Source organism: Culex quinquefasciatus, chromosome 1 (assembly GCF_015732765.1).
Source record: "Culex quinquefasciatus strain JHB chromosome 1, VPISU_Cqui_1.0_pri_paternal, whole genome shotgun sequence".
NCBI lineage: Eukaryota > Metazoa > Arthropoda > Insecta > Diptera > Culicidae > Culex > Culex quinquefasciatus.
Genome location: NC_051861.1, coordinates 127,995,286 through 128,014,252, shown reverse-complemented (window position 1 = coordinate 128,014,252; position 18,967 = coordinate 127,995,286). Strand labels below are relative to the sequence as shown.

At 31.3% G+C, this 18,967-nt stretch overlaps 1 protein-coding gene across 1 annotated transcript in view; it reads right to left on the bottom strand.

Moving 5' to 3' along the window:
• Positions 1–576: 576 nt before the first annotated feature.
• LOC6053145 (adenomatous polyposis coli homolog) overlaps positions 577–18,967 on the bottom strand; it is a 37,275-nt gene continuing 18,884 nt past the window's right edge. The window contains exons 4-9 of the mRNA XM_038260985.1: positions 17,143–18,516; positions 12,731–13,729; positions 8,001–8,891; positions 4,241–5,074; positions 3,263–3,908; positions 577–2,171 (exon numbers count right to left, since the gene is read on the bottom strand). Of these exons, the coding sequence (XP_038116913.1) occupies positions 3,309–3,908; positions 4,241–5,074; positions 8,001–8,891; positions 12,731–13,729; positions 17,143–18,516 (4,698 nt within the window). The 3' untranslated portion in view covers positions 577–2,171; positions 3,263–3,308. The remainder of the gene's footprint in view (positions 2,172–3,262; positions 3,909–4,240; positions 5,075–8,000; positions 8,892–12,730; positions 13,730–17,142; positions 18,517–18,967) is intronic.

The following is an 18,967-nucleotide window of genomic DNA, read 5'->3' as shown; positions in this document are numbered from 1 at the left end:
TCGATAAACATGTTCAATGATTTACGTCTGTTTGTCTGTGCTCTCGTCATCTCACCCATTTTAGTCTCATTCTCACTTATCTCACTTTCATTTTCAATCCCATGCTCACTCGTCTTACTCTCATTCTAACTCATATGATATGAATGAGAATTAGAGCCAGACGAGTGAGCATGGGAATAAAAATGAAAGTGAGATAAATGAGAATGAGAATGCGACTATTTAGAAATGAGAGTGAGTTGAGTAAAATGAGTGAGAAAGTGATATCACTCTCTTTCTCACTCATCTCACTTTCACTCAACTCACTCTTGTTTCTCACTCGTCTCATTCTCATTTCTCACTCATCTCACTCTCATTCTCACTCGTCTCACTCTCATTTCTCACACTCACCACACACTTTTAATCTCCCAGATTTTGAGGTAATCAGATTTGAGTTTGTAAGTTTTGTTGTGACATCAAGGCAACAGATTGCACTAGTTGTCATTTTTTTTCTCTTTGATTTGCGTCAATTTGTCTGTGGTGGAAACAAGGACTTCGGATATGAAAGCTGAACGCACAAGCAAAACAAACCCCGAAAACTTTTCCATGCATACATGCGGAGTAATCGCTATCATAGATATATTTCTTTAATCAGAGTAGTATCTTATTTTCGACAAACGTTTTCACTTGTTTTTCTCTCTCTTTTTCTCACAAACTTGTTGAATGCGCAAGACAAAAAAGACGACTCTCTACCTTAGTAATACGATTTGGGGAGTAATATTTTCATGTCTTCTTTTTTAACAACGCCGTAGCGCAAACATCAGGCGCGTCTTCCGTTTAAGTAGGTATATTTCATTGTTTTTGATTCGCTTCAACTTCTTTTTGATATGGAATCTACAGTCGCTAAATTGAAAGCGCGAAATGCCCACAAAATCTATGTTTGCAAATTCAGATTGAGAGTAGCACAGTTAAGCGGATGGTTTGAACAAAAAGAATAAATTAAAACATGAAACTAAAACATGGAATAAAAGCCAAACTTACAAGCGGGTTGAAAATTTGAAGGTTTGAATTTACCTCGTTTTTTTTATGTAATTTTACCTGAATTAAAACGTTAAAAAAAATTACTTGATTCTGATGTAAAATTACATACGTTTTTTTTTTCTAAAATATGTTTGTATTTTCAAAACATGTAAATTTACATGAAAATTCTGTGATTTATTTCCATGTAATTAAAGTTAAATTTATTTTGAGGTAAACTTACATGAATAAATTGGTAAATTCAAAACTTCAACTTAACGTCACTCCACTTTTTTTTTTACTGCGAGAATAAGTTAAATTTTAACAGACGATAGTAAAAGTATTCTTTTTGAAATTTTCTGAAATTGTTCGAACCGCGATACTAACCAGAGTAGCAATGATATCGATTAACTTTAAGTAGACAATATAAGCATAATAGTTTAATCATAATAATCATAATAGTATATGCGAGCCACGAATTCGGTAAGTGTTCGGTTGTGTAATCGTAGGTAGGATTAAATATTTGCTTAAATGCGCCTAAAGGTTTAGCTGATTTCGCCTAAAAGTTTAAGCAATTTAAAACGCTCGAACTTAACTAACTTTTGCATGATTATTACTCACTTCTTTCTCCTCTTAGTTTTCATCAACTCTTTTTCGGGACTAGATTTTTTCGATTTTTCCGTTTTTTTTATTTTATATGATTTTTTGTTACACAAATTTCACGTAAAGCTGGTAAAATCTCACTTCCATGCGCATCGGCACCATCCAACGACCAGTTGAGAAGTCTTTTGTTCTCAAAGCCCATTTTGTCTGTTGGAAATCTTAGGGGTGTGTTTATTTTTATGTCACTATTTATGGAGGAACTTATTCCTTTAAGGGGTGCCAAATTTGTGAAGAACATAAATAAAGTGCTTTCTTTTTGAGCAAACGCCGGTCGTTGTTTGTTTCACTCTTTTTTGCGAAGGTTGAACCTTAATAAATACACATTTGTTTGACAAAAACTAAAAAAAATCTTTCAAGTTAATTGAAATCGTTGATTGCGGGTCGTCTCCAAAGTCCGTGAAAATGTTGGTAAAATAAATAAATGGTTTTTTCACTAACAATTGAGTCGTGGAAAGGTTTTGACCTTCAGCTGATGAAATTACACAATCCGTGATGTGTGCGTGTAATGATGAAATCTGCAATAATTACAACAAGAAAAAAAATTAATTTAAAAATTTAAAATTCGAAAATTGAGTCTAGCATTATAAAAATGTCAATTCAAACATTTTAAATAAATTTAAATTCTGAATTTCTAAAATTAAAAACAAAACTAAAATAATCTTGAATTCTAAAAAGATTTTTTGATTCTAAAACGCTTAAAAAATTAAGATTCTAAAATTTTAAAGTTCCAAATTCTAAAATTCTAAATTTCTAAAATTCTAAAATTCTAAAATTTTAAAATTCTGAAATTCTAAAATTCTAAAATTCTAAAATTCTAAAAGTCTAAAAGTCTAAAATTCTAAAATTCTAAAATTCTAAAATTCTAAAATTCTAAAATTCTAAAATTCTAAAATTCTAAAATTCTAAAATTCTAAAATTCTAAAATTCTAAAATTTCTAAAAGTTCTTAAAATCTAAAATTCTAAAATTCTAAAATTCTAAAATTCTAAAATTCTAAAATTCTAAAATTCTAAAATTCTAAAAGTCTAAAATTCTAAAATTCTAAAATTCTTAAATTCTAAAATTCGAAAATTCTAAAATTCTAAAATTCTAAAATTCTAAAATTCTAAAATTCTAAAATTCTAAAATTCTAAAATTCTAAAATTCTAAAATTCTAAAATTCTAAAATTCTAAAATTCTAAAATTCTAAAATTCTAAAATTCTAAAATTCTAAAATTCTAAAATTCTAAAATTCTAAAATTCTAAAATTCTAAAATTCTAAAATTCTAAAATTCTAAAATTTTAAAATTCTAAAACTCTAAAATTCTAAAATTCTAAAATATATTTTTTTCAGAAATTTTTAAGCTCTAAAATTTTAAAATTTAGATTTGACTACTAAAATTCTAAAACCTAAAAATTCTAACTAATTCAATATTCTAAAAAAACAAAAGTCAAAAAAATTATAATTCTTAAATTCCTTAATTTTAAAATTGTTAAATTGTAAAATTTTCAATTTCTATTTTTAAAATTGTAAAATTTTAAATTTCTAAATTTGGAAAAAAATTAAATTCTGCAATTCAAAAATTGTAAAATTTTAAAAATCATCAGATCAAAAAAATATGACCTACCTCAAAAATCCTCCTCCAGAAAGCACTTCCGTTGTCCTCCATCCCCTCATCGCGACCCGGTCTTCACCCCGGACGCGGCCGTCCTCACAAACGCGTTCCGCACCCCCTCCAGCTTCCCCTTCAGCACGTCCGGATTGCTCTTCATGGTTAGGTTGGTCCGCTTGGGCAGCGCAAGCCCACTCTTCCGGCGCATCGGAATCATCGACCCGGGACTAGTGGGCGTGGCCGGAACGCTGGATCCTCCGTGACTTTCCTCAATACTGCGCACCGGAGTGCTGAGCCGCCCTCCGGTCGTGTTGGGTTTCTTGTAATCCACCAGGGAAGTCCGCGCCGACGTCAACCGGAAGCGACTGGTGAGGGGCGTGCTTTCGCCGGAAGGTGGACCGGCGGATGCGGACGTCGGAGTGCTCGGCGCCTTGCTGGCGTCCATGCTGATGCTCTTGTGGAGGACGATTCGGGATTTGGCGATTGTGGTGAGGCGGGAGGAGGACGCGGAGGAAGGGATCATGGAACCGGTGCCGGGTTTGCGGGCGGTTTTGGCAGGTGTGGAAGGAGCGGAAGTTACCACCGGGACTTCCGGGTTCGTCGGTTCGTCCTTGGTGAAGGTGCCCTGGCGGATGAGGAGCGGCTCCGGGGAGGGGGCGACCTGTGGAGGATAAGTTTTTTTTTTATTACAAGTTGTTTTGGAACTCCGGATTTACCGGACCAAACTGACCAGGTGGTCAAAACTAAACTTGCGATATCTTAAATCATTTTAAAGCATTTATTACAAGTGTTTTGATATGTCGCATGACATTTTTGACCAATTTTGAGATTTAGCCTAAATGGGAACGGAATTCCGGATTGGCCGGTTACCGATGACCAACAAGGGGACACTTCCTGACCATCCAATAAACCCTATCATGCGACATATCAAACTCCATGAAATAGAAAGTTGTGTCCGTTAAACCCCATGCCAACGCCCCTCAACTAACTCACCTTCGCCTTCGCTCCCCCAATCGCTCCGAGCGACGGCTGCCGCTCGCGTATCTTCGGAATGTCCGTGCTGCTGGTGCTGCTGATGCTGCTCCTCACGGAACCGGCGCCATTCAGCTCCAGCGAGTTCCGCTTCGATCCTATACTGGACCTCGCCCTCAACGGTTGTGGTCTCGTTCTAGTCTCCACCAACGAAGTCTGACTGCGCAGCTTCGGAGTGGCCAACGGTTCCTTTTTGGCAGCCGGAAGTGGTGCGGCCGGGGTCCGCGCGATAACCGCCGGAGCGGACACGACCGTTTTACGGTACGGGGACACGTACGCGGGTTTTTTCGTTCCGCGGACCGTTTTTACGGCGGAATCCTGCGTTGGCGTTGGCGTTGGAGGGTTGATCTTGGCCACGATCCGAGCAGGAGTTGGCATCTTGCTTGGACTGGCCAGGGGCGAGCGGACCTGCTGTGGAACCGGAGGAAGCCCCGTTGAGGAAGCGATTGTGGGAAGTTTCTGCTCGAAGGACTTTCTCCATGGGGTCGTCTCCTGGATGGTGTACGTGACCGGGTCGTCGTCCACGTCCGGATCTTCCGGTGAAAGAACCCGCTCCAGTGACATCGGTGCCGGAGATTGCAGGGTCAGCGGGGAGAAGGCCACCGGAGTGGCGATGATGGTGGCTCGTGCCGGAGGAGTTCGCGGACTGTCGGGGTCGATCGTGGGTCCGTGGTAGCCGTTGGACAGGCTTCCGGTGGTGATGACCTGCGTTTCATAGCGGGACTTGTTCTCGGCGCGGCGCTCCTTGGACGACTTCTTCGGCGAAGGAGTCGACGGAACGCTCGGGGTGGGAGTCTGGGGAAAAATAAGATTGTTTTTAGAATTTTAGAATTTTAGAATTTTAGAATTTTAGAATTTTAGAATTTTAGAATTTTAGAATTTTAGAATTTTAGAATTTTAGAATTTTAGAATTTTAGAATTTTAGAATTTTAGAATTTTAGCATTTTAGCATTTTAGAATTTTAGCATTTTAGCATTTTAGAATTTTAGAATTTTAGAATTTTAGAATTTTAGAATTTTAGAATTTTAGAATTTTAGAATTTTAGAATTTTAGAATTTTAGAATTTTAGAATTTTAGAATTTTAGAATTTTAGAATTTTAGAATTTTAGGATTTTAGAATTTTAGAATTTTAGAATTTTAGAATTTTTGAATTTTTGAATTTTTGAATTTTAGAATTTGAGTATATTAGAATTTTAGAACTTTTAGAACTTTTAGAACTTTTAGAACTTTTAGAACTTTTAGAACTTTTAGAACTTTTAGAACTTTTAGAACTTTTAGAACTTTTAGAACTTTTAGAACTTTTAGAACTTTTAGAACTTTTAGAACTTTTAGAACTTTTAGAACTTTTAGAACTTTTAGAACTTTTAGAACTTTTAGAACTTTTAGAACTTTTAGAACTTTAGAACTAGAACTTTTAGAACTTTTAGAACTTTTAGAACTTTTAGAACTTTTAGAACTTTTAGAACTTTTAGAACTTTTAGAACTTTTAGAACTTTTAGAACTTTTAGAACTTTTAGAACTTTTAGAACTTTTAGAACTTTTAGAACTTTTAGAATTTTAGAATTTTAGAATTTTAGAATTTTAGAATTTTAGAATTTTAGAATTTTAGAATTTTAGAATTTTAGAATTTTAGAATTTTAGAATTTTAGAATTTTAGAATTTTAGAATTTTTAGTACTTTTAGAACTTTTAGAACTTTTAGAACTTTTAGAATTTTAGAATTTTAGAATTTTAGAATTTTAGAATTTTAGAATTTTAGAATTTTAGAATTTTAGAATTTTAGAATTTTAGAATTTTAGAATTTTAGAATTTTAGAATTTTAGAATTTTAGAATTTTAGAATTTTAAATTTTAAATTTTAAATTTTAAATTTTAAATTTTAGAATTTTAGAATTTTAAATTTTAAATTTTAGAATTTTAGAATTTTAGAATTTTAAATTTTAAATTTTAAATTTTAGAATTTTAAATTTTAAATTTTAAATTTTAGAATTTTAGAATTTTAGAATTTTAAATTTTAAATTTTAAATTTTAGAATTTTAGAATTTTAGAATTTTAGAATTTTAAATTTTAAATTTTAGAATTTAGAATTTTAGAATTTTAGAATTTTAAATTTAGAATTTTAGATTTTAGAATTTTAGAATTTTAAATTTTAAATTTTAAAATTTTAAATTTTAGAATTTTTGAATTTTAAATTTTAGAATTTTAGAATTTTGAATTTTAGAATTTTAAATTTTAGAATTTTAGAATTTTAGAATTTTAGAATTTTAAATTTTAGAATTTTAAATTTTAAATTTTAGAATTTTAGAATTTTGAATTTTTGAATTTTTGAATTTTTGAATTTTGAATTTTAGAATTTTAGAATTTTAGAATTTTAAATTTTAAATTTTAGAATTTTAGAATTTTAGAATTTTAAATTTTAAATTTTAAATTTTAGAATTTTAGAATTTTAAATTTTAGAATTTTAAAATTTTAAAATTTTAAATTTTAAATTTTAAATTTTAGAATTTTAAATTTTAAATTTTTAGAATTTTAAATTTTAGAATTTTAGAATTTTAGAAATTTTAGAATTTTAGAATTTTAAATTTTAGAAGAATTAGAATTTTAAATTTTAGAATTTTAAATTTTAAATTTTAGAATTTTAAATTTTAGAATTTTAGATTTTAAATTTTAAATTTTAGAATTTTAGAATTTTAAATTTTAGAATTTTAAATTTTAGAATTTTAAATTTTAAATTTTAGAATTTTAGAATTTTAGAATTTTTAAATTTAAATTTTAGAATTTTAGAATTTTAGAATTTTAGAATTTTAGAATTTTAGAATTTTAGAATTTTTAAATTTTAAATTTTAGAATTTTAGAATTTTAGAATTTTAGAATTTTAGAATTTTAGAATTTTAGAATTTTAAATTTTAGAATTTTAGAATTTTAGAATTTTAGAATTTTAGAATTTTAAATTTTAGAATTTTAGAATTTTAGAATTTTAGAATTTTAAATTTTAGAATTTTAGAATTTTAGAATTTAAATTTTAGAATTTAGAATTTTAGAATTTTAGAATTTTAAATTTTAAATTTTAGAATTTTAGAATTTTAGAATTTTAAATTTTAGAATTTTAGAATTTTAAATTTTAAATTTTAGATTTTTAGAATTTTAAATTTTAGAATTTTAAATTTTAGAATTTTAAATTTTAGAATTTTAAATTTTAGAATTTTAAATTTTAAATTTTAAATTTTAAATTTTAAATTTTAGAATTTTAGAATTTTAAATTTTAGAATTTTAGAATTTAGAATTTTAAATTTAAAGAATTTTAGAATTTTAGAATTTTAGAATTTTAGAATTTTAGAATTTTAGAATTTTAGAATTTTAGAATTTTAGAATTTTAGAATTTTAGAATTTTAGAATTTTAGAATTTTAGAATTTGTAGAATTTGTAGAATTTGTAGAATTTGTAGAATTTGTAGAATTTGTAGAATTTGTTGAATTTGTAGAATTTGTAGAATTTGTAGAATTTGTAGAATTTGTAGAATTTGTAGAATTTGTAGAATTTGTAGAATTTGTAGAATTTTTAGAATTTGTAGAATTTGTAGAATTTGTAGAATTTGTAGAATTTGTAGAATTTGTAGAATTTGTAGAATTTGTAGAATTTGTAGAATTTGTAGAATTTGTAGAATTTGTAGAATTTTACAATTTTAGAATTTTAGAATTGAAAAATTTTAGAATTGAAACTCACCTTAACTTCCTCCCCACCACTTCCTCCCTCCTCCTTCTTCTGCTCCAAATCAACCAGCAATTCCGCCGCATTCGGAATCGTATAAGTCTTGTAGCGATCCTTCATGGCCTGTCTCCGCTCGGCCCTCTTCGGACTCATCGGCGTACTCTTGCAACCCATTCCCAAACCCGGACCTCCCGGAGTGACCACCATTCCGGCGTTCATCGTGGGCGAAAACTTGATCAGATTCTCCAAGCTGCTACTGTTCAGCGTCAAACTCGAATTGCCCGAAGATCCCGCCCGATCCACGTCCGCGTGACCACTGTCCAGATCCACCACCTCCGACGTAATGCTGGCCACACTGATCATCGAGTCCATCAGCTCGTCCATGATCGACGGCGGCCCGATACTGTCCAGATTGTGCAACGAGTTCATGCTATCGTTGAAGGTCGTCTGGCCGAGGGCACGCCGCGCCACCAATCCGGCCGGAAGCGTCGGAATCTTCCGCCCAGACAGCTCGTTCCGGAACGTCATCTCCGAGTCGGAACAGTCCGAAATCAGAATGCTATCCGACCCAGCAAACGGACAGTTGATCTTGCTCAAATCCACGTCGGCACTCTCGACGATCGCCATGTTCTGCAGTTGGTTCGCGACCTTGGTAGCTTCGATCGCGATGATCGTCGAGTTGGTCAACGTGGAGGCGGTGCTGAAGGAGATTCCAACGTCGGAGGGGCGGCCATGGGCGGTCAGGTGGCCACCGACCATCGGATGTTTGACCTCGCCGCCCAGCTGGAAGTGGATTTCGTCGACCTGCAGGGAGAGATCCTCGTTGCTGCCGACGAAGCCCGGCAGTGGGCGCTCCTCGTTCATCGGCGTTTGGTCCTCGAGCGCGTCCAGCGCTTTGGAGTCGATCTGGGGAAAAGAAAGTGAAAATTTTAGTATGGCGTTGTGTAAGACTAGAAATTAACTGCACTCTAATTTTTTTCACGAATATGTTTCCATTGATCAAGTTGTGTTCATTCAAATTTCTATCAACAGAATCTTCTATTCATCAAAAACATCGAAGTAGGGCTGGCCGCTTGAAACGAACTGAATTTTAATTTTTGAGAACATCAAGCCATAGCCTCGACCATAGCAGATGAACAATTTATGGTTTTTATGGATGGTTTTTTTTTTCTACAAAAGGACCTAATGCAACCTTATTTTGTTCGTTCTAAAGCAGCTTATATATCATTCTTATAATCAAATCATCATCAAAAAATACGAAGAGGCCATCGAAGAATTTTTTTTTTAAGTCTCAAGCTAAACCTGTGTTTTTTTCTTCTAAGATATCACTTGAAAGGGTTGCCAGATCATTTAACTTTATGCCTTATCAAAAAATCTATCAAATTCGATTCCAACGTAGTACAAAAACACAGTACCGGTAGATATTGTTTAACCTAAAAGTTAACATCTAGCATAGAAAAGTTCACAGAAACATTGCTAAACTGGTAAAATTTCATAACAGTGCTGCCAAATAAAATTTATTAAATACATCAAAGTGAAAAATCTATTAAAATTTATGAAGTTTATCTCAATTTATAAAATTCATCGAAATTGATAAAACTCATCAAAATTTCTAGATAGAACTTTAAATAAAATTTATGAATTTTTTTTATATATAAAATCTAACAAAAAAACTAAATTTATCAAAAATAATTTTAAAAAAATTACCAAAATTTAAATTATCTAAATTTATAAAAAAAACATTCTTTTGTAAAAACTCAATATTTTATAAATTAAAAAAACTACAAAGTTTAAAAATTATAAAATTGGAAAAAATACTAAATTTATGAAAATTTATTAAATTTATAAAAATTTATACAATTAATAAAAATTTATAACATTAAGCATAATAACATATATTACAAAAACATTTGAAAAATTAAACTTTTTTTTTATTTACACTGGTACAAATTTTATTTAAAAAAAAGTATGCCTAAAAAATCAGGGAACAAAAAAAATCAAGAAAAAAAATCGAAAAAATTTCATTGGAAGTTTAAGTGCAAACAACTGAAATCAATTTAAAATGCATTCCGCTACGTTTGAAATAGTTTTGAACATGTTTGGGGTGATTCAAATCTTTAGCATTTTTATGAATTTTCGATTTACAACAAATGAACAGTACTGCAAAAAGTTTTTTTTCCTAAAATTTTTTGTTTTCGTCAAATCTTAAATTTTTTGAAAACCAATGATTGCATATCATTTGTACGAGTATCGAATGCATTTTCCAAAGGTTATTTCATTGATAGGTTGAAATTCTGGCTTGAAATTTCAATTATTATATTTTTTATTTTAACAAAATTTATAAAAAATTATGAAATTTATCAAAATTTCTCAAATTTATAAAATTTATAAAAAAAATCAAATCCATAAACATAAACTTTAGAAATATTTGCAACGGCCTTATAAAAAAAAATCCAATTTATCATTTTTTTTTTAAATTTATCTTTTTTTTATTATCAAAATTTATAAAAGTTGTAACAATTCATCAAAATTCATAACAATTATCAAACTAATACAGAAATTTAAAAAAATATATTTAAAATTTAACAAATTTCAGAAAAATTTATAAAATTTATCAAAATTTATAAAAAAATAATCAACATTCTTATAAATTTATAAAATCATCAAAAATCCAAACATATAAAAAGAAATAAAAAAAAACTTTAACTTAAATTTATAAAGTTTATAAACAAATATATTTTTTATATAAAACAAAAAAAAACTAATTTTAATTTTTTTTTTAATTTATAGAAAAAATCGAAATGTTTACAAAATTTCAAAGTTTATAAAAAAAATATTTTTTCTGAATTAAAAAAAAACAATAGACTTTACAAAATTTATAAAATTACAAAAATAAATATAAAAATTTGTAAAAAATATAAAAAAGTATGGAATTTACTTAAATTTATAAATTCCTCAAATTGATAAAATTTATCAAAATTCGTTATTTATAAAATTTATATTTTTTAAATTTAGGCCGTTGCAAATATTTTTTGAAGTTTATGTCCCTCGACTCTGACTGGGCACAAAAATAAAAAAAGTATAAAAATTGAAATTGCGAGCCATGGTTTCAACATTTTAATGAAAAAAGTGTTTTAAAATGCATTCTACACATGTCCAGTTGTTTTGCCATCATCAGTTTCCAAAATATCTAAGTATTTACGAAAATTTTATTTTTCGGGAAAAATATTTTTTTTGCGTTGCTGTACATTGGAATTTCATAAAAATTCAAAACATTTTTAAACAAGCCCAAACATGCTAAATATGATTATCAATGCAGAAAAATGCATTTTAGATTCTTTTCAGTTGATAAGATTTCTATTTTCATGAAAATTTTAAAGTTTTTTGAAAAAATATTTTTTTGCCCCCTGATTTTTCAGACTAATTTTGAAAAATATTTGCAACGGCCTTATCAAAAAATCAAATTCATATTTTTTTTAATTTGTCAAATTTATGAAAGTTATCACAATTGTATAAAAACCATAAAAATCATCAAACGTTATAAATAAATTAAAATTAAAATAAATCAAAATTAAAAAAAAACATAAGTTTTCAAAATTTATAAAAAATGTTAAAAATGACATATCAAAATTTTAAATTTAAAAAATATTTGTTTAATCGGCCCATTTTGTTATTTTTTATTTTTAGTTTATGGAAATCCATTCCAAAACGTAATACTTTATTGTACACTATTTTTCTTTGAACAGCTGTTGTATGAAAATTTGTAACAGCAAGCCATGATGCTAACTGACCTCTTTGGAAATAGAGGAAGTATTTGGAATGTTCTGCAAATTTCACAAATTTTAATAATTTGAAGAACTTTACCAAATTTACGAGTTTTGCTAATTTTATAAAAAAGACAAAAAATTTAAACTTCTTTTAAAAGTTTATTAACAATATAAATTTACCAACTCAGCAAACAAAAATCTAAAAAAAATGCGTTTAAACATATTTGAGGTGTTTTTGTAATATTTATTAAACGTAAATTAGTTTTTTTCAATTTTTAAAAAATTTTTTAAAACAAGTTTACAATCAGTTAAAAAAAATACAATTTCTACCACTTTTAAATATTTTTTAAAAGTTAGATTTCTTCCATACAAATATATTTTTTGGAGTTAAATAATTTTACAAATATTTTTCTCTAAAAATTTCTAAATAAATTTAGCAATATTTCTAGACTTTTCTTTCAAAAAAAAAGCTCTGAAATTCCCTTTGTTTATAGGACCTTATCAAACAAACTCTTGATTCGATCAACGGTTGCCTCCAATCAAATAGTTCACAAGTATTTTTGTTTTCACTCGAATTGATTGTGTCAAAATAATTAAAAAAAAAAATGCTGGCAACGCTGCCAAAAGTTGACGACCCCCTCAAATACATTTGCAAGGGTTTTTTTTCATCAGTTTTGATAAAAATTCTTCCAAATTTTCGAACAAGAAAAAAATTGATGTTCTGGCAACCCTGCAAAAAGATATCGATAACGAGATGATAAAAGACCTTTTCGATGAGCTATAAAGTTTGATGATCTGGCAACACTGTCATAATATATCTGTGTTAAGGAATATTGAAGTGAAATCGAATTCCATCTACCTTTTTTCACATTATTGATTAGGATTTAGATTTTCCAAGAAATATGGCAACCCTGCCAAGCGATATCGTGATCCAAAATATTTTTTTAAAACTCCTCAAGGTACATCAAAAACACTCACCTCCTCACTAATCGTCGCCGTTTCGTCCTCCTCCACGCCCCCGTACGACATGGTCCCCGAGGTGACCGACGCCGTCACCGACTCCGAGTACTGGATCCGGGGCGCCTGCACGCTCAAACTCGGAAAGGACACATCGTTCGCACAGGTCACGTCCTCGTCCCAGGTGTTCCCATTGTTGGCGTTGCTGCTGCTGTTGCAGCAGTTCTCGGCCTTGGACGCCGCCGTCGAGACCAACTCCTGCGTCAACCGCTCCACCGACTTGAGCATCAGGTCCGGATCCTTATGCTTGTCGGACGTCGGAACGAGGTCCGCCGTAAACTCGTTGGACATTTGCATGCTTTCGACGAGCAGGTTCGAAGAGGTCATCATGGAAGTGGCGGGGAACTCGTTCGACCGGTCCAGCTCAGATCCACTCTGTTGAAGTAGCTGAGGCGGCTGCGACATGCCCAGGGACGGCCGTCCCGGATCGCTTCTTACCATGTTGATGGTGGTGCTGATGGTGGTGGTGGTGGTGCCGTTGACGGTGAGGATGGTGTTGTCTACTGCTGCTGCTGGTTGCACTACGCCTGCTGACGTTACGTTGCGGATGGCACCGGCATCCGGCCTCGTAACCACCACAGGCGTAGTGTCCACGTTTTTTGGAACCGACGACGACAGCGGAACGGCGGCATTGGCGTTCGTAGAAATGGCCAACCGCTGCAGGTTCTGGGTGAGCTCGAGCGTTGAAACGCCGCCACTGCCGGAGATCGTGGCCGTGGAGTTCCGGGGCATTCCCCGGGCGATGCACTCCCGCAGCAGGTCGTAATCGCGGTCCGAGTCCGGGATGCTGTCGAGATCGGTTGGCGGGGCGTGGGGAGGCGGGGGCATCGAAATTGCGGCCGGGCCTCCTCCGCGCGCCAGCTGGGCAAAGTTCATGCCGGCACGGAGTTCCGCGGTGTGCTTCTCCGCCGGCGGCTTCTTCATCCCGTTGGCGATGCACTGCTCGAGCAGGGAGTTGCCCTGTGGGAGAATGGAAAAATATGTAAAGAATGTTTAGGAATTACGTCGATATAATGCTTACTATTAATTTTATATAATTTAAAAATGAACAGAGCAAGTGAGAAATTCAAATTTTAAAATGTCAGGTTCAGGATTTTTAAATTCATAAACTAAATCCTCATGTTTGTTAATTAAAAATTCTAATATCCATATATTCTAGATTAAAAAAAATCTAAGATGCTAAAGTACTGAAAATCTAGAATTCTAAAATTTTAAAACACCCAAATTCAAATTCAAATTTAAGCTCCCAATTTTTTTAAATTTGTAAGCTACGTAAAATTGCTAAATTTAGAATTTCTAAAATATAAAATTTCAAAATTTCAAATTTTAAAATTTTTAAGTTCTGAAAATTCTTAATTTGAGAAGAATAAAACGAATTAAATTTGAAAACACTGAAATTTTAAATTTGTAAACTACGTAGAATTGCAAAATCTAGAATTTCTAAAATTAAAAAAAAAATCCAAAATTCGAAAATTCTGAAAATCTAAAATTTTAAAATAAAAATTTTAAGCTAAAACAAAAAAAAATAAATTTGAAAACACTAAAATTAGTAAATTCTTAAATTTTACATTTTTTAAACCTAAGGCCGTTGCAAATATTTTTTGAAGTTTTTTTATGTGTTTTTCGAAAAGTAAACGTCAAACTAATCCTAAACATGACAAAAAGTCAGAATCGACCAAAAATGACAAGGGAAAATTATGCGTAGAACGGCAGACTAAGCACTCAACATTTGTAAACAACGTAGAATTGCAAAATTCAGAATTTGTAAAATGCAAAATTTCTAAAATTCTAAGATTCTTAAAAATTTAAAATCCTCAATTCGAAGATTCTTAAAATCCTAAATTTGACAATACTAACAATAAATCTCTAAAATTTTAAAATTTGAAAATTTTAGAACAATTAAATTCTTAAATTCTAAAATTTTAGATTTTTTTTTAATCTAAGCACTCAAAATTTTAAAATTTCGTATGCTACGTAGAATTGCAAAATCCAGAATTTCAATAAATCTTAAATTCAAAAAAAAAATCTAAAATTCGAAAATTATATAAATCTTAAATTTGAAAATAATAAAACAATACAATTCTAAAATCAAAAGAATTCTAAAATTATGAAATTTTAGATTTTTTTTTAATTGAATGCACTCTATATTTTAAAATTTGTAAACTACGTAGAATTCCAAAATTAAGAATCTCTAAATTACAAAATTTCTAAAATTCAAAAAAAAAAATCTTAGGTTCGAAAATTTTGAAAATCTTAAATTTTAAAATACTTAACAATAAAATTCTAAAATTCTAAAAATTGACAATTTGAAAACACTAAAATTCAGAAATTTTAGATTTTTTTTAAATCTATGCACTCAAAAATTTAAAATTTGTAAACTACGTAAAATTGCAAAATTCCAAATTTCTAAAATACAAAGTTTCTAAAATTATTTAAAAAAAATCTAGAATTCGAAAATTGTAAAATCTTAAATTTTAAAATACTACACAATAAAATTATTTTTTTTAGATTTTTTTAAATCTCAACACTCAACATTTAAAAAATTGTTAACTACGTAGAATTTCAAAATGCTGAATATGTAAAATACAAAACTTTTAAAATTCTAAAAAAAAAATCTAAAATTCGAATAAATCTAAAAATTGAAATTTGCAAATACTAAAAACAATAAAATTCGAAAATAAAAAAAAAACTTAAATTCTTAGATTCTGAAATCCTTTTTTTTTAATCTAGCAACAAAAATTTGTAAACTAAGATAAACTGTAGAATTGTAAAATTGAAATAACAAAAAAAAACATAATTTGTTAAATTTGTTAAATTCTCAAAATTTGTAACACTCATAATTTTAATTAAACTCTTAATTCTTTTTTTTCGGAGCGAGGTGGGAATTTAGTTAAACTCTTAAATTTGTAAAAAATACCCATTATTGAATTTCAAAAATACTTGATATTAATAATATCTGTATTGTTTTTAGAAAAAACATTAAAAATAGCATTGGTTGCACTTGAAAGATTCTTACATTTGTAAAATTCGTAAACTGGGTAAATTTCTTGAGAGTTGTAAAATTCTTTAAATCTAAACATTAAGAAAATTTGTAAAATATAATAAAAGCTCTAAATTTCTGCAGTAACATTTTAAAAAGGCGCATAAGCATTTGGACGTCCGAAACAGTTTTGGCTACTATTTTACATAATTCGTGGTGAGAGAATTGATATAAACTTTGAAAAATATTTGCAAAGGCCTAAATTAATACAAGTTTTAAAGTCTGTAAAATTTGTTAGTAAATAAATTTGTTAAATTTTTAAATTGTTAAATTTGATAAATTTGAAAAATTTGTTAAATTTGTTAAGATTGTTAAATTTGTAAAGTTTGTTAAATTTGATAAATTTTCTAAATTTGATAAATTTGTTAAATTTGTTAAATTGTTAAACAAATTGTTTGTTACAAATTTTGAACAGTTTTAACAATTTAACAAATTAAAAAAAAATAAAAATTTTACAAATTCGACAAATTTTACAAATTTGACAAATTTGACAAATTTGACAAATTTGACAAATTTTACAAATTTCATAAATTTCACAAATTTTAAAAATTCTACAAATTTAAAAAAAAATTACAAATTTTAAATATTTTACATATTTTACAAATTTTACAAATTTTACAAGTTTTAAATTTTTTTACAAATTTTACAAATTTTACAGATTTTACAAATATTACAAGTTTTACAAATATTACAAATTTTACAAATTTGTAACAAAAAATATATAATTTGAAAAATTTGGAAAATTAGATTTTTTTTTTGATTTTTAAAAAATGTTAAATTTGTAAAGTTTTAAAAATAGGAAAAAAATGTAATATTTGAAAAAACCGTAAAAAAATTAAAAATATGTGAAATTTCTTAAATTTGTTGAATGTGCATTTTTTTATATTTCAAAAAATGTAAGATGAGCAAAACTTGTAGAACTTGAAAAATGTTAAAATAAATTTATTAAATCGGTAAAAATTTAAAATTTGTAAAATTTGTCAAAATTGTAACATTTTTATAAATTAAAAATTTGTTTAAAATAAATAGATAGGAACACCCATCTATTACAAAAAAAAACAAAAACCTTAAAGTTATTTTTTTAATTAAATAAAGTTTTTATCCTTAATTTTTTCAAAAATTCTTAAAATTTTTAAAACTTGTAAATGTTGTAAAGTTTTTATAACTCATGAAATTTTAGGAATTTGTAAAACTTGTATATTTAAAGTGTTTCGTAAAATTAATAAAATATAAAAAAACCCTTAAATTCTTAGAAATTTAAAAAATCTGATTTTTTTATAAATTCAAAATATTTGAAAAAATGTAGCCATAACTAACAGTTCTCCAAACCCACCTGCGGATCATTCGAGTCGACCGAGTCGATCGAGTCCAGCGAATCGTTCCCGTCGACGGCGGCCGCCCTCATCCGGTTCACCGGAACTGCTGCTGCCGCCACTACTCGCTTGCTGTTGGACCCAATCCCGGCGGCAATCGCCTCGTCCAACAGCCGATCGTCGGCATCGGACTCCACCGAGAGTGAGCTGAGCGATCCGTTTCGGTTTTGCGGCGGGGCCGGAATCGGCGCCCGACTTGTTCCGAGGGTTGAGATCTGTTTGCGACCTTCGGCCGCCTCGGTTGCTACGGTGAGGTCGGACAGGCCGGAGATTGTTGAGAATGCGTACGGGGAGTCTTCGAGGTAAAAGTTGTTGACCTCGTCGTTGGCGTAGAGTGGTTCTACGAGGTGGACCGGGTTCCGTCGCATCATGCCGAGCGGGTTCTCTTTGGGGGCCTTTGGTTGGGGCATTCCGCTGCGGATGCATTCTTCCAGGAGACGGTCGGATTGTTCGGCTGAAACGTTGGAGCTGTCGTCCGAGTCGTGGCCACCGGGACCGAGGTCGGTTCCGGTGTCGTTCCTCGTGTCAAACGAGAGCACGCTCAAGTCGCAGTTGCTCGGCGCTTCGGACAACCGCGCCGGAGTGTCCTCGGTACAAAACGCCCTCAACTGGTCTCGGTCCGGTTCTTCCGGTGGTTCCGGCCGCTCCTTCTTCATGCCCATGCTGACCATCGACTGCAGCAGCAGGTCGTCGTCTCCACCCGCGTCTGACTCGCCGTCGTCCGAACCCGATCCGGACACTTCCGGAATCGGTAGCACCGGCGGCCCCGTCGCCACCGTCACGACCTCCTTCGACTCCTGATCTTCCCGCTCCTCCAAGCTCAAATTGCTCAAGCTGGTCGCGCAGGAAAACGCCGCCGGAGTGTTCTCCACCTCAAACTTGGCCACCGTGTCCTCGAAGGCACTCTTGACCGGTGGCGGCACCACCACCGCAGCCACTTCCTTCCTCTTCCCAACCTGTCCCATCATGCCGCTGCTTCTCCGCGGCGAATGTGGCATGCTCTGGGTGGGCGAATCGGGAAGTTCCGACGGCGAAATGACCCCCGACGGGAACCGGCTGAACTCGCTCACAATCGAACTCTTGTCGTCGGCGCAAACCAGCGCCGGTTCCGCACTCGACAGCGAACCCATCGAGCTGGTCCGGGAGAACATGAGCGGGGTTTCCTCGGCAGTGTTCAGGAAGGAGACTTGCTTGCTGGTGTTGTGGTGGTGACCGCCGCCCGGAGTTGAGGGCGGAAGGGCGTCCTGGTCCTGGTGCAGCTCGACGGAGACTTCGACGCCGATGTCGGGTTGGTCTAGGGGCGAGATCGGCTTGGTGGAGGGCATTTTGGGGTCCTGGAATGGGGGAAAATTCGGAATAAGGATTTTGATATAGCATGAAAAATGTCAAAATTTGCAAAATTGACAAAAAATTTAAAATTGTCAAAATTGTAAAAAAAAAATGTCAAAATTGTCAAATTTGTCAAATTTGTCAAAACTGTCAAAATTGTCAAATTTGTCAAAACTGTCAAAATTGTCAAATTTGTCAAAACTGTCAAAATCGACAAAATTGTCAAAATTGACAAAATTGTTAAAATTTTTAACATTGTCAAATTTGTCAAAATTGTCAAAATTGACAAAATTGACAAAATTGTCAAAATTGTCAAAATTGTCAAAATTGTCAAAATTGTCAAAATTGTCAAAATTGTCAAAATTGTCAAAATTGTCAAAATGGTCAAAATTGTCAATTGACAAAATTGTCAAAATGGTCAAAAATGTCAAAATTGTCAAAATTGTCAATTGACAA